The 13,488-nt window shown below is 40.0% G+C and overlaps 1 protein-coding gene across 1 annotated transcript in view; it reads left to right on the top strand.

Moving 5' to 3' along the window:
• Positions 1-212: 212 nt before the first annotated feature.
• The window catches only part of cobl (cordon-bleu WH2 repeat protein), a gene marked incomplete in the record, with an annotated part of 51,416 nt that continues 38,140 nt past the window's right edge, over positions 213-13,488 (top strand). Inside the window, 4 exon segments of the mRNA XM_037677267.1 lie at positions 213-470; positions 2,459-2,687; positions 5,165-5,209; positions 5,852-5,940. Of these exon segments, the coding sequence (XP_037533195.1) occupies positions 213-470; positions 2,459-2,687; positions 5,165-5,209; positions 5,852-5,940 (621 nt within the window).

Genomic DNA, 13,488 nt, shown 5'->3' on the forward strand with positions numbered 1-13,488 from the left:
TTTTTTCCTTTGACTGATTTAAAATGTTCAATAACAGTAAAGAGTAGCAGTGGTCATTGCAGGGTAAATAAAGAGGTCAATGTTTAAAAGACATTCTGTACGTCTGTCAGTTCTAAGTTCATCGGAGGAGAGGAGCTAGGTATCGTCTGCTCCTCCTCGCTTTCTTTCTCCCCCTCTGTGGTACTTCCTTCTGCATATACAAAGACACACACATGCACACCAACGCTCACGTTCACTTCTTTCTCTTCCTATCTCCCAGGAAAGCTCTGATGGACGTGCTGGTGGAGCTGTGCAGTAGCTACCAGCTGAATCCAGCCCTCCACACCCTGGATCTTCTGTCACCCGAGGGACACTCGCTAGGGTTCAAACCCAACGCCCTGCTCGGGTCGCTCCATGTGGCCAGGGTGCTCATCAAGGAAAAGGTTGTGGAGGAGAAAGTGAGGCGCAGACCGGCGCCTAAAGTGCCAGAGGTGAGTTGCAGGGAAGCCCGGCTCCGTTGGATCTGTTTGTTTGTTTGTTTTTTGCTTAAATAATAACATTCACCTTTTTAATTTTTGAGAGTCAAGCATGGGTTTTTGTGTGTTTTTTTTTTTAACAATAACAAACAATATTTTCAGATAACTACACAGAATACACAAGGAATCCTTTTTTTTTATTATTAAGTAGAACGCTGTTCATTTGGCAGATAACAGGCTTGTCTGCACAATAATAAAGTTTGTGGTGTGCATGGATCATAACTGTCAGGACTTGCGTAACATTTCTCCCCCCCTCTACGTTTTACCATTCACCACTGGCAGAAGGCAAGGCCAGTGAAACCAGTAAGGGCTCATGCCAAGGTAGGAAGTGGTTGATAATGAACTGACCTGCTGTGTGGACTTCATTAATAAAGTAGATCTTTATTTTGCTGTACGTGTGTTTTTGTTTGTTTTTTTCTCCATTCTGGATTTCCTGTATTTCTCTCTTACAGATTATTCTCTTTTCTAAACGTCATTCTGCATCTGTTCCTATTTCTTTGCCTCTCCTTCTCCGTCTGCTAACAGTTTGAATATTTGATGAGTCCCTTACCTTTAGTTACCATGCATTATTTCTTTGCTCTTCTCAGGGCTCACTGGCTGCCCTGCCTCCCTTTGACCCCACCTGGCCTCAGACCAGAGACCAGCACTCTGTCACACATGGCTGTCAATCATTTTATTTTCAGTTCACCTGGTTGAGCAGCTAAACTCAAATGACTGTCAGACTGTATACCATCATTATCTAGATATCTTCCTGCAATACTATTTGTTTTATCCTGATGCATGCTCAATAATCCAGGTAGAAAAATCCAGAAAGTTAAGTCAGGTCCTCTGGACAACAGACAGCAGCAATGAACAGACTGAGGAGGCACCTGGAGGCTGTACATGTGGAGTCGGACAACAACGAGCAGGGACAGTGAATTCAGCGGAGAAGTGTCGGGATTGGAATCATCAAGTAAGGGAGGTGGGGGGTAGAATGCCTGACAGAGGCGGAGTGTTTATAAATGTAGGTAAACGTAGATGTTGAACAACCGGTTAAAATACACCAAAATGCAGGAAATCGTATCTACTTTATTCAGAATTTTCTGGGGAAGGACCCCCAGACCCACACCCAACCCCACTGCCGGCTCGCTCGCTATTTGTGTTCTGGCATCGATCGATTGACAAAATAAGCCCTGCATAAAAGCAATGCTTCTTAAAATGATTAAGGCTACCGTTGGCCACCCCCTGGCTCCACCTTTGCACCTGGAGCTTCCTCCACTCTCCAGGGTGTCACACTCCCTCAGACAAGCAAGAAAACCCAATAACCTCCCTTTGTTCTTCTCCACAGTGTAACTCCTATCCAACTGAATATTCAACTCCAGTTCAAAAAAACACTCATCTACAAAACTACAAACATTCACCATTTAAAGTAGTAGATTTCAACAGTAGACCAGAGCTGCCTCCACACCTCTCCATACATGGATTTTCTTATCTTTTGTTTATCAGATGGTGATATCAGGGCTCATTCAGTTGAAGCTATGTTGATGAATGTTCCCAGAACCTCCACACTGGACCTTTAGGCCGGTCACATCAGTGTTAGGTCTGTAGTATTTCCTCAGTCATTTCTCTCACAGGGCTGTTGATGCTGCACTTGCATGGAAAAGAAGTCTGCTCAAAATGTTGCTGTTTTTTCTTACATGAAAATCCTTTGGTCCACTGGTCAGATCACTGGAACACCTTAGTTTTTCAGTAATGACTTTTTTTTTTCTCTGTTTTATTAGTGTAAGCAATGGATGTCCTTCCAACTTTCTATAGTGTTGTACACTTTTAATGTCAGGAGAAACTGCAGAATGATGATTTGTGTGTTGACCGCGGTGTTTGCCTCCAATTAGACTTTTTCATCAGATCCAGCCACTGGAATTTAGTAATTAACTGTCTCCACTATTTTCTCCTCTGTGCATCAGAAAACAGTGCGTTTGATGGTGAACTACCACGGCAGCCAGAAGGCCGTGGTCCGGGTCAACCCACTGGTTCCGCTCCAAGCTCTGGTACCGGTCATCTGTGACAAGTGTGACTTTAAACCTGCTCACGTTCTGCTTCTGAAAGATGGCGTTAGTCGTTACGAGCTGCCGCTGGACAAATCTCTGACCGAGCTGGGGATCAAGGAGCTCTACGTGCAGGATCAGAGTCTAGGTAAGCCTGGATCATGTTATCCTCATCATTTAATTTTATTAACGCATTCCATACTCTTATTACTAAAGGTTGTGGGGAAACTACAGCCAGTGATGTTGCTTCATTTTGGTTCATTCATTCAAACTGAAGGGAGGCCAGTCTCTGTCATTTCACCTACTCTGTTTCAAAATGTTCAATAGAAAAACTGAATATCATGGCAGAATAAAGTTTTATTTAATAAATAAATAAAGTGCAATAAATTGCACCAAAACATGATGACTAGACTGTTGACTGGTGCTGTCCCTGTTTAACTTGAGTAAAGCCACAGGAACAGCAAAATATATCCAAATTCTAAAATGGATTTCCTGAATACATTTTCAGATGATCATTTACTTTGGTCTGGAAGCTGTAGGGTGAAATAGGAAAATTGGAAATACCCTCTGTCCGTTTGTCCATTTTGTGAGCATAATAGCTTAAAAGATAAGTGGTGTGTGGCTGCGTCTAGGCGTAAAGAAGGTCACCATTGGAAATGGGGTTGCCACGTCAAAATCCAAGGTGGCTCCCGCCAGTGGTTAATTTGAGCCGGATCCTTCTGGAACAAGATCTGGGAACTCTCTCATGATGATCCATTGTGTTTCGGCAACTCTTTGTTCGGATCCGGCAGCTCCGCCCCTAAAAGTCCAAAGTCATTGCGCATTTTTATTTTGATTATTTATTAAAAATACAACGAGAGGAGATGCTGCCCTTAGCCCGGCGGACCCAGTCTGTGGAGTGGATGTTCCAGCCGCAGCACACGCGGCAAACCAACTCTCTGACACGCTCCAGATGGTCACATTTACGCACAGAGGTTCTGCGCGGTGTCCTTCTCTCCTCCTCTCCAAATATTGTCCCTAGTCAGCGGGACTGCGCACTGAAAAACACCCCCTCTCTCCTCCTCTCAGACCCCTGAAACAGAAACGATCATTTATTCATCAGAATAAATAAATGCCTGTGGACAGTGCACATTGCGCACAGCGTCTCCAGACAGCACTACACAGCGCACACACAACATCAGCAGGTGTCTGAACTTCTGCTACATTTCAGACATAATAAATAAAAAAAGCTTACTGTTAAAAAAATACAAAGAGAAATGTTTGATGTGTTATTCACATTATACGTCACGTTTCAAAACAACGGCGCTAATTTGTCAAAAATAATGACAGTAATCAAAATGTCAAAGACACAGTTTAATTCAGTTTAATTTATAAAATGGATGGATTGTCTGACAACTGAGAATTGAAGCCTTCAGGTGCTTCAAATGGTGCCATGAGACTGGAGCAGGAGCAGCAACCAGGACTGAACTCAGGCTGAAATATATTCAGCGGAGAAGAGTTCCGCTCAGAACCGTGAAGTGAGGGGAGGGGGTTAGGACACCTGACAGAATCGTAGTTGCTCTATTCACACACAACCTGCTGTTGCTCTCCAAAATAGTAATTTTAGTCTCTACAAATGTAGGTAAATGTTGATGTATAACAACCTGTTAAAATACACCAAAATGCAGGAAATGGCATCTCTGTTATTCAAAATTTTCTGTGAGAGGACCCACGAACCTGACCCCACGCCCCCAACACCCCCGACCGTGGTTGTGTTTTATCTCAGGTCACAACATGTGATGTACCGGTAGATATTTGTGGGTACGGATTCAGTTTTATGCAAAATGAAAGCTTTTGTGATGCAGCAGTAGAGCTGCAATTTCTATCCCCGGCCCGACCCGAAATTTGGGCCGCATCGTGCCAAAACTATGTGCTTGATGGGCGGGCCGGGTCAGTCTTGGGCTTTTGATGCAGTTTTACGAATCGTACAGCACAAAGAAAACTAAATAAGAATGCACAATATAAAATTGTTTTGGTCTACTTGTAGGGGAGGAGGCAGGTCCGACCGGCCGGTTGAAAGAGGTAAAAAAAATTCTTAAGCTTCAGATGGATCACCTGAGCATCGGCTGTGCACGTCCCCACACCTGCTGTTATCTGGTGTGAAGGAAGTTGCAACATCTGAACTACAAAAGCCGAAGTGAACAGCATGTTCAATTAAAATAGCCTTGTTCTATAATTTTCCAAATAATTTTGCAAAAATATATTTTTTTTTGGGCTTGGGACCAGTTAAATGGTCGGGTCGGGTTCGGAAAAAATGGCTACGTGCTGGGGCCGGGTTGGGTCGGATTTTTTTAGGCCTGAATGCAACTCTACGCAGCAGGAAACAAGCAGATCATGATGTCATGTTGTGGTTTTATGTTGTATAATAATTAGAGTTTGGCACAGGCATTAAGTTGGTTTGTTATTTTTAGCCTCTGTTAATATTTAATGAGAAAAGCTACAAATAGCTTATTATTTTCTCAAACATAAAAAAATAAAATCTTCTTTGGGTAGTGAAAACCTGCCTTGTCTCCACCGTGTCAATTCAACATTTTAATTTGTTTGTCTTAAAGAAAAATAACTCAATATGTTTTGATTTTTTTCCAGTTTTGCAGCCTAAAATGGCCTCTGCCCCCGCTCTTAACTACTCAGGTATTAGTCCTCAGTGTTGTCCAAACTAAACCCTCGTAGCTCTTTGGTCTGATTCCTCACTAACCTCTGTCTTACTGCCCTGGACATGCTTGTTCGTTATTAAACTAATGAAACTATTAGTTTAGTTTTGTTTTTGTTTTGGTGCTTCAGCAGTGACTAGAACTTTGGACTGATGTCACATTAGCTTAGCTTCTCTAAAACTAATTGACTGAGTGGGCAATAGATTATCCTTTTACTAAAATTAATTCACCTTGTGTTAACTACTTACGCTGTGCTTATATAGAAATTAAGATTAGAAGTGGAGTTTTAGAATGATAAATCTCTGGCGCCCTCTGCTGAGCAGTTCAAAAAGCTTCAGATTGTTCCAAAATGTTATAAAATGTTAATTTATTCAACCTTTATTTGTGTAAATAAGGCTAAATAAACAATTTAAAAACCAATCTGGCTTAAAATAAAGAAATATTTTATTTTAAACTCAACATTTAGCACCCACTCACAACTGATTTATACAATCAGGAGCTTTTAATCTAATCAATAATTTAAAGATCTAACAACGTCAGAGTGATTTTGGTTCCTGTCCTTTTTATTATAAATGTTTCATAAAGCCATCTGCTCTCCTCCTGCTTTGTCTCTGTTTATTAGATTCTCTTTGGTCCAGTTCTACCAATTTGGGAAAATCTCCAAAGAAAGGCCTCCTGAACATTTTCCAGTTCAGCCGAAGGAAATCCAAGGTAGGATTTAAAATTCTGTCACATGCACAAGACTTTTGTTTGCAGTTTTTTTTTTATTTTTTATGCCATCTAAATCTTTTTTATTTTTTTTAAATTATTATTATCAAGCTTGTCTCTTTTTTTTTTTTCTGGTGAAAATTAATAAAATGTGAAAAACTAAAATATTTACGGTGTGGGGTTAGCTTATCTGAGCCAGACTTGAAGAGCTCACAGATATTTAATCAAGTGGAGGAAAAAAACTGGAAAAACTTTAATTAATTTTTTGTGGATTGAATCATATTTGGTCTACAAGCATCCTGCCACTGAAACACAGTCCATAATGTTTTTCATTTTTCAGGCTTTTTAACAACTTTTTTTATTGACTTTAAAATGTATTTGTTTTAAAATTCTGGCAGAAATGTTATTAGTTTGTCTTGAACACATTGTTACTTTTTCACCTGAAAAAAAAAAAAAAAACGATGGCAACATCAAACACCATGGCTTTATGAGAATGTGAAGTATGTTATTAATATGTGAATGAATGGCTTGATATCCAGTAACTGAGATGGACTAAATGCACGTTTAAAACGGCTGAATGCTGCATGTTGGTTTTCATTTGCAGACGAGATCTTTGGACATGGATGACTTTGATGAAAACACAGTTCTAAATACAGACATGAATTCAAATGTAAGTACCACTAACTTCTTTCACTAACGTCCAAAATTAAATCAGACATTTTATGATTTTTTTATTTTATTCTTTTCCGGAGGGATCCTAATACCAATAGCGGCATCTTGTACTCTTACTTAAAACACCGGGTACTTTGGACGGATACCTCTTTTACGCTTGGTGATGTTGTTTCCTCTTCCACTTTGCAAATAACCGAGGATTAAAAAGTAAAAAATGTCTGCAGGTTAGAGATATTTAAAGATAACACAGGTGATCAGACAGCAGACTGTTTGCTGTGTTCTTAATAAAAGATGTGTGAATCTGCAGTCATTGAGTAATGTTTAAGTACTAACTCACTAACAACTCGGGATCAGTACTCAGTATTAGCAAGTACTCAAACTGAAAGACGTGTACTCAGTCTGAAAAAACAACAACACCACAACAGTAGTATCGGGACACTCCTAGTTTTTTTTTCCCTCAGTGATTTCAACTATTTAACCACTTTGAATTAGTGGGAAAAAAAACAAGGTTATTTACTTAGAAACAAATAACACATTTATCTTGTTTGTTTATTTTTTTTGTTTTTTTGAATTATTATTAAATGGCTACTTATGAACAGATTTTACAGTCTGTCTGAATGGATTATATTGGACTGTGTTGGTAATCACTCAACTGCACCATATTTGAGCTAAATATCTATAAAAATGACTGAGCTGTAGCCATTTTTTGTCTTCGCTAAGATAATTAATAATAATAATGTATTTCAGTTGTTGGCATCTTTCAACACACTTCACAAAAAATAACAATACAATACGAAATCACAACATAAAAGCATAGATTAAAAATAAAAATAAGTAAAGATGGATGAAAATTAGAGCACAAAAGCTAACTTGAACAAATGGATTTTTTGAGTTGTGATTTAAAGGAAGGAAAGAGTCAGTATTGTGGATGTCTGAAGGAAGAGTGGAAAAAGCTTGGTGTCCCGGTGAGGTGAATTTTCGAGGAAGAACGGAGAGAACAGGAAGTGGTGATGATGTGCAGGAGTGGCGAGGTCGTTAAATATGACCGGAAGCCAGTGGAGTAGCTGTAGGACTGGGGTGATGGAATTGAGCTGTTTTAGTAATGATGCTGAATTTGGAACCAGTTGAGCATTTCGGAGGGATTTGTGAGGGAGACTGAAGAGGAGAGAATTACAATCATCATTATGTGAAATAAAATTAATATGCACCACAATGGAAGCAGAGTGAAGAGTGCGGGAAGAACAGAGTTGATTAATTTTTCCTTAGTGGAAATATAAAGACCAAATAATAGTATCATAGTAAAAAAAGACGCAGTCAAGTGTGACACCCAGACTCGTAACCTGAAGGAGAAACCAAGGAATTGTCAAAGATGATTGAAAAACTGTTGAATATGGGAAATGTGGATTTAATATAAATGGGCAGGATCTCAGCTTTGTCACTCTTTAGTTTCAGGAATTTAAAAGTGAACCAGGATTTGATTTCAGATAAGCTGGAAGTAAAGGAAAAGTGTGGAAGTGAAGAATTTAGTGAGGTGGATAAGAAGAGCTGGGTGTCATCAGTGGAAGTGAATATAATGAAAAGAAGGGGCCCCAGGATAGAGCCCTGGGGTACACCTGAAGTGACCGTGGAGGATTGGGATCTGAAGGATTAGAATTGGATGAACTGTTATCTGCTTACCAGGGGTTTGGCCGAACAGCAACGGTTAGAGCTGTCACAAGAGCCTGTGAGAGCTGTCGCAAACCTTTGACCGTTCGCCTCCCGTCTGGTGCCCTTCTTAAGTGGAGCTTGCATGTTCTTCTCGTGTGTGGGTATTTTTCTCCAGGTACTCCAGTTTCCTCCCATGGATAAAATCAAACAAACATGTTAGGTTAACTGGTAACTCTAAACTGGCAATAGATGAGAGTGTGAGTGGCTGTCTGTGTTGTTTATCTCTGCATTCGTGTGATGGACTGGAGACCTGTCCAGGGTGTCCCAGTCTTTTACACATTGACCACTGGAGATAAGCACCAGACCCACATCATCCAAAAAGGAAGAAACAAGTAAAGAAAATGGATTGATGGATTTTACTCACTATACTTCAAAATCATGTAAATTAGAAAGAAAGAAAAAAAGAAGGGCATTCAAACCTCAAAAATGAACTATCTTTAGAGAAAATACTCTGTAAATGTTCTAATTTATTTAAGAAAACATTCTGTCAAGAGGCTTCATGCCGTGCTGGCTCCAACCAGAAATTGATTTGAATTTTTTGACACATTAGACAGTTTTTTTGGTTGGTTTTTTAATGTTGTTTGGATTTCCCTTATTCCCATTTGTACCACAACATATATAAAAATAGAAGCCAAAAATGTAAGCTGTATATACATAATAAAGAAAATGCAATTATAGATCATTTTTGTTTGTTTTTTTCCTTTTAGTTTATTTGGACATAGCTGTGAGAGTGATGAAGGTGCATTCATAACGTTTGCTATTAAAGTACCGTAAATCTCAGCACTTCATGGTATTGTGCAAAACATACAGCAGGTATTTAAAACAAAGCTGTGACTAACTGGAGCATTTAAACTGAATCTTGACCAACATGTTTAAATCTATTGAGCAGCTATGGTATACCTGTGTGGTTTGACTGCACTATAAAAAGTGACACCATTGTGTACAGCTACAAGTTTTTCTTTAAACAACTTGTGATTTGTATCAGATGCTCAGAGATTAAATTACCTAGCTGTTAAGTGTTGTGCTTCTTTGTTAACAACTTGTTTTGTAAATGGTGTATTAGTAGATGTGACTGTGCTTCCCTGGATTAAAGTGTTGCGCTAAAAGTTGTATTATCCAGTCCCAGTCACCAGATTTACTGTATGTCTAATTAGATTTACAAAGATTTTTGGGTCAGCCTTGTGTCCTTGCAAAATGTGTCTCATAACGTCCTGATGCATGCTTAATAATCCAGGTAGATAAAACTAACCAGGTTGAGTCAGGTCCTCTGGACAGATTCTTTTTTATTGAAATGTGTAGTCTTTTGTCCAAAAGACTTGTTCAGCCTGCGGAGACTGAAAATGTGTTTTGGATAAAAGACAAAAACGCTTCATTAAAAAAGAATCCGTCCAGAGGACCTGACTCAACCTTGTTAGATGTCACATAACCTTCAGTACTGGTGTAACTGGCCATAGGATACACCCCAGTCCAGACTTTACTGAGGGGTCTAGGCTAGATTATACCCCAGGTATGCTATGACCTAGTCCAAACTGTACCCGGGTTCAATCTGGGCCTGGACAGCAGTTTTTAGTAACTGTTGTCATGTTTGACAATGTCCTCCAGAGGGTAGCAGTTGTCTCCAGATTATTCACCAGACCCCTCAAGAAAAAAGTTGTGCTTGAAACAAAACTGACTACTTTTTGTCTCATAGAAACTGAAAATTATTACAAAAAGCACAATAAATCATAGTATTTAATGGTGTAGTGACTGTAAATATTAAGCATCAGTAAATGTACTGTTTGTTTCCATCAGTTTAACTGTTTAAATTTGCAGAAGAGGTAGATTTATGGTGATCAGGTTTGGGAGGTATTATCATGTAACAACCTCAAGTCCTTGCATTCGTCCATTTTCTTTATCCGCTTTGTTCTTTCTGGGTCACAGGGGACTTGGTGTCCATCGTCATTGTGCTGGAGGTGGGTGACACCTTGGACAGGTGTCTGGTCTGTCACAAGGACACATGGAGACAAATGAGGCAATCACACTCTCACCTAGGGACAATTTAGAGTTACTGTTGAACTTAACATGCATGTTTTTGGTCTGTGGGAGGAAACTGGAGTACCATCAGAAACCCACTCACATATGGGAAGATCATGTAAACTCCACTCAGAAAAGTCCCAGTCTAGGTGGGGAAGCTGACACTTTCTAACTATGAGGTGATAGCTCTAACTTCAATTCATCCATCTATCCATTATCTTTTACCCACTTCTTCCATTTTGGGTCACGGGGGTCGCCGGTGCCCATGTCCAGCAATCACTGTGCGAGGGGCAGGGTACACCCTGGACGGGTCGCAAGTCCATCACAGGGCCACACAGAGACAAACGAGACCAACAACCATTCACTCTCTCACTCACACCTAGGGACATTAGAGTTACCAATCAGCCTGACATGTTTTTGGTCTGTGGGAGGAAACCGGAGCACCCGGAGAAAACCCACGCATGCATGGAGAGAACATGCAAACTCCACCCAGGAAGGCCCCTGGAGCGGGATTTGAACCGACAACCTTCTCGCTGAGAGGCAGCAGCTCTACCAGTTGCGCCACCGTGCTGCCAACTTCAATTCAATTCAGTTTATTTCTATAGCGCCAAGTCACAGCAGAATTAGTCTCAGGACACTGTACAAGAACATTTACATGCAAATAAAAAAGACAATTAGTAAAAGTTATCTATCTAAGGTGGCCGCTGAATTGCATTGAATCTTCACTTCATTGCGCAAGTATAAATGCAACAGTGGAAAGGAAAAACTCCCTTTTAACAAGAACTTAAAAAAAAATGTTTTTTTTTGGCTGCTCCCTTCTTCAGGGGTCGCCACAGTGAACTAACTCGTACAAAGACTTGGCAATTGTTTTTACACTGGATGTCCTTCCTGACACAACCACAGACCACAGAGCTACCACAGCCTCTGTGTGGAGCAGAGAGCTGCTATCTAGGACACCCGGGGGAGCAGATGTGTGGGGGCTGGGGGGTTTAGGGGCCTTGCTCAAGGGCCTAGAGTGGGGCAAATGAGGGTGGAGGCAGGTGTGGGTGTTTCACCTTTCCCACCCACATTTTGATGTTATTGGTATGGGAGGTTGAACCAGCAACCTTCTGATCACAGACCCACCTTCTCTAACCTCTGCGCCACCACTCCCCTTTTAAACTTCTTGTTTAAAGGAACTTAAAATGTATAACAGATGAAATTATGTTTTAATGGTTTTTATTTTTTCATTTAGCTTTTATTTATCCAGGTAGTCTCACTGAGTCACAAGAACTCATTTTCAAGAGAGGCCTGTTTGGGAGCAGATGGTGGGGGTTAAGGGCCTTGCTCAAGGGCCCAGAGTGGGGCAAATGAGGGTGGAGGCAGGTGTGGGTGTTTCACCTTTTCCACTCACATTTTAATGTTGTCAGTCCGGGAAGTTGAACCTGCGACTTTCCATTCACAGGCCCATCTTCTCTAACCTCTGCACCACTACTCCCCTAAAAAAAATGACCCAAATGAACCCCCCTCAACCAGCCCACTGTAAACCAGATGCTAGTGTTCTGGTGTAGCCATAAATTAATCATGGAGTGCTTTGATTGTATTAGCTCAAAGAAAAAAAAAAAACACTGGCTGTTTCTCTCTTTGTTCAATATTTCTGGTTCGACTCCACCCTCCTGTCTTCTTGTTTTCCTCAACACTGAGCATCTTCACAACTTTAATCCGTTTCTTATGATTTAAGATGAAATAACGTAAAACTTTATTTGTCACATGCACAGTCGTACACAGTATAATTAGCAGTGAAATTTATTTTACCTCTACCAAAAGATCAGCAAATATATAGACACACAAGGAATTAAAGGAAAATGAATAAATAAATATTACACGTGTGTATGTGTGTGTGTATATATGTGTGTATGTGTGTATGTATGTGTGTGTATATGTATGTATATATATTTATTTTTTAATTTTTTAAGTATCTAAGACATGTTTTTTTAATCAGGTTATCATCAATGAGCTTTACGCAGAATTTCTGTCTCATTAGTACGATTGTTTTTTAGTGCAGAACTGTGATCAGAAACACACACACAGTGCTATCAGCTTGTCTGCACAGGCATCGGGTTACTTTAGCTACATTAGCACTAAAAGCTCAGCCTCTTATCTCTAATCGTTCATTTAGAGCTTGGATTGGTGGAAGAGTGTATGGTGTTGGAAACACTGAAGTGGTCAGAATGCTTTGTGTTTGAGCATTAAAGAGAGAATCTGTCATCCGTCAGCTTCTGTCCAACCCTGAAAAAGAAATCAAAGTTCATATTAAATATCTGTCTTATGTTGCCTAATATGTCATAATAGCTACGAAATGATTTGCAGAGGGTCTCAAGTTTATGTGCTAACAAATAAACCAAACTAGATGAAAATATTTGATCATTTTATCAGCTTTATTTGTCCCTGTTGTGCCCTATTATTGCAAATTCTGAAAAAATAAATCTTATCATTTTAAATGACAGCTGAATAAACTGTATATCTGATTTTACTTTCTAAAGCTCTGCAATGCAGCTGTCTAACCATGACAAATTGATATTATCAATAAAAGAGTAAAACATCCATAGCACCTTTCTATCTTATCAAGACACTCAAAGCGCTTTACACTACAATCTGTGCCCTCATTCACCCATTCATACAGCACTCTACTAGATGTCTACAAAGAATAATCAGTGCTTTATCACATTCATACACCGATGGGACACACATCAGAGGCAATGAGGGAGGGGTTCAGTGTCTTACCCAGGGACGTTTGGGCACGTGACTACTGGTGGAATCGAACCCCTTGTTCAAATAAACCTGAATGAATGAATAACCACTCAGCCACAGCCACTGAGTACTCATAAGTACTCAGTACTCATAAGTACTGTAGTTTTCAAACAGTAGCTTTAAGGAAGGAAAGCTGTACACTTGTTAGGTTGGTTACAGACTAAGATGGTTTGGACATGTCCAGAGGAAGGACGGTGGGTATATTGGTAGAAAGATGTTAGAAATGCAGCTAACAGAAAAAAGACAAAGAGGAGCTATATGGATGCAGTTAGAGAAGACATGGAAGTAGTTGGAGTGAGGACAGAGGATGCAGAGGACCGATAGAGGATGCAGAGGACAGATTTAGGACAGAGGATGCAGAGGACAGAT

The sequence above is a fragment of the Nematolebias whitei genome, chromosome 5 (assembly GCF_014905685.2).
Source record: "Nematolebias whitei isolate Nwh7 chromosome 5, NemWhi1, whole genome shotgun sequence".
NCBI lineage: Eukaryota > Metazoa > Chordata > Actinopteri > Cyprinodontiformes > Rivulidae > Nematolebias > Nematolebias whitei.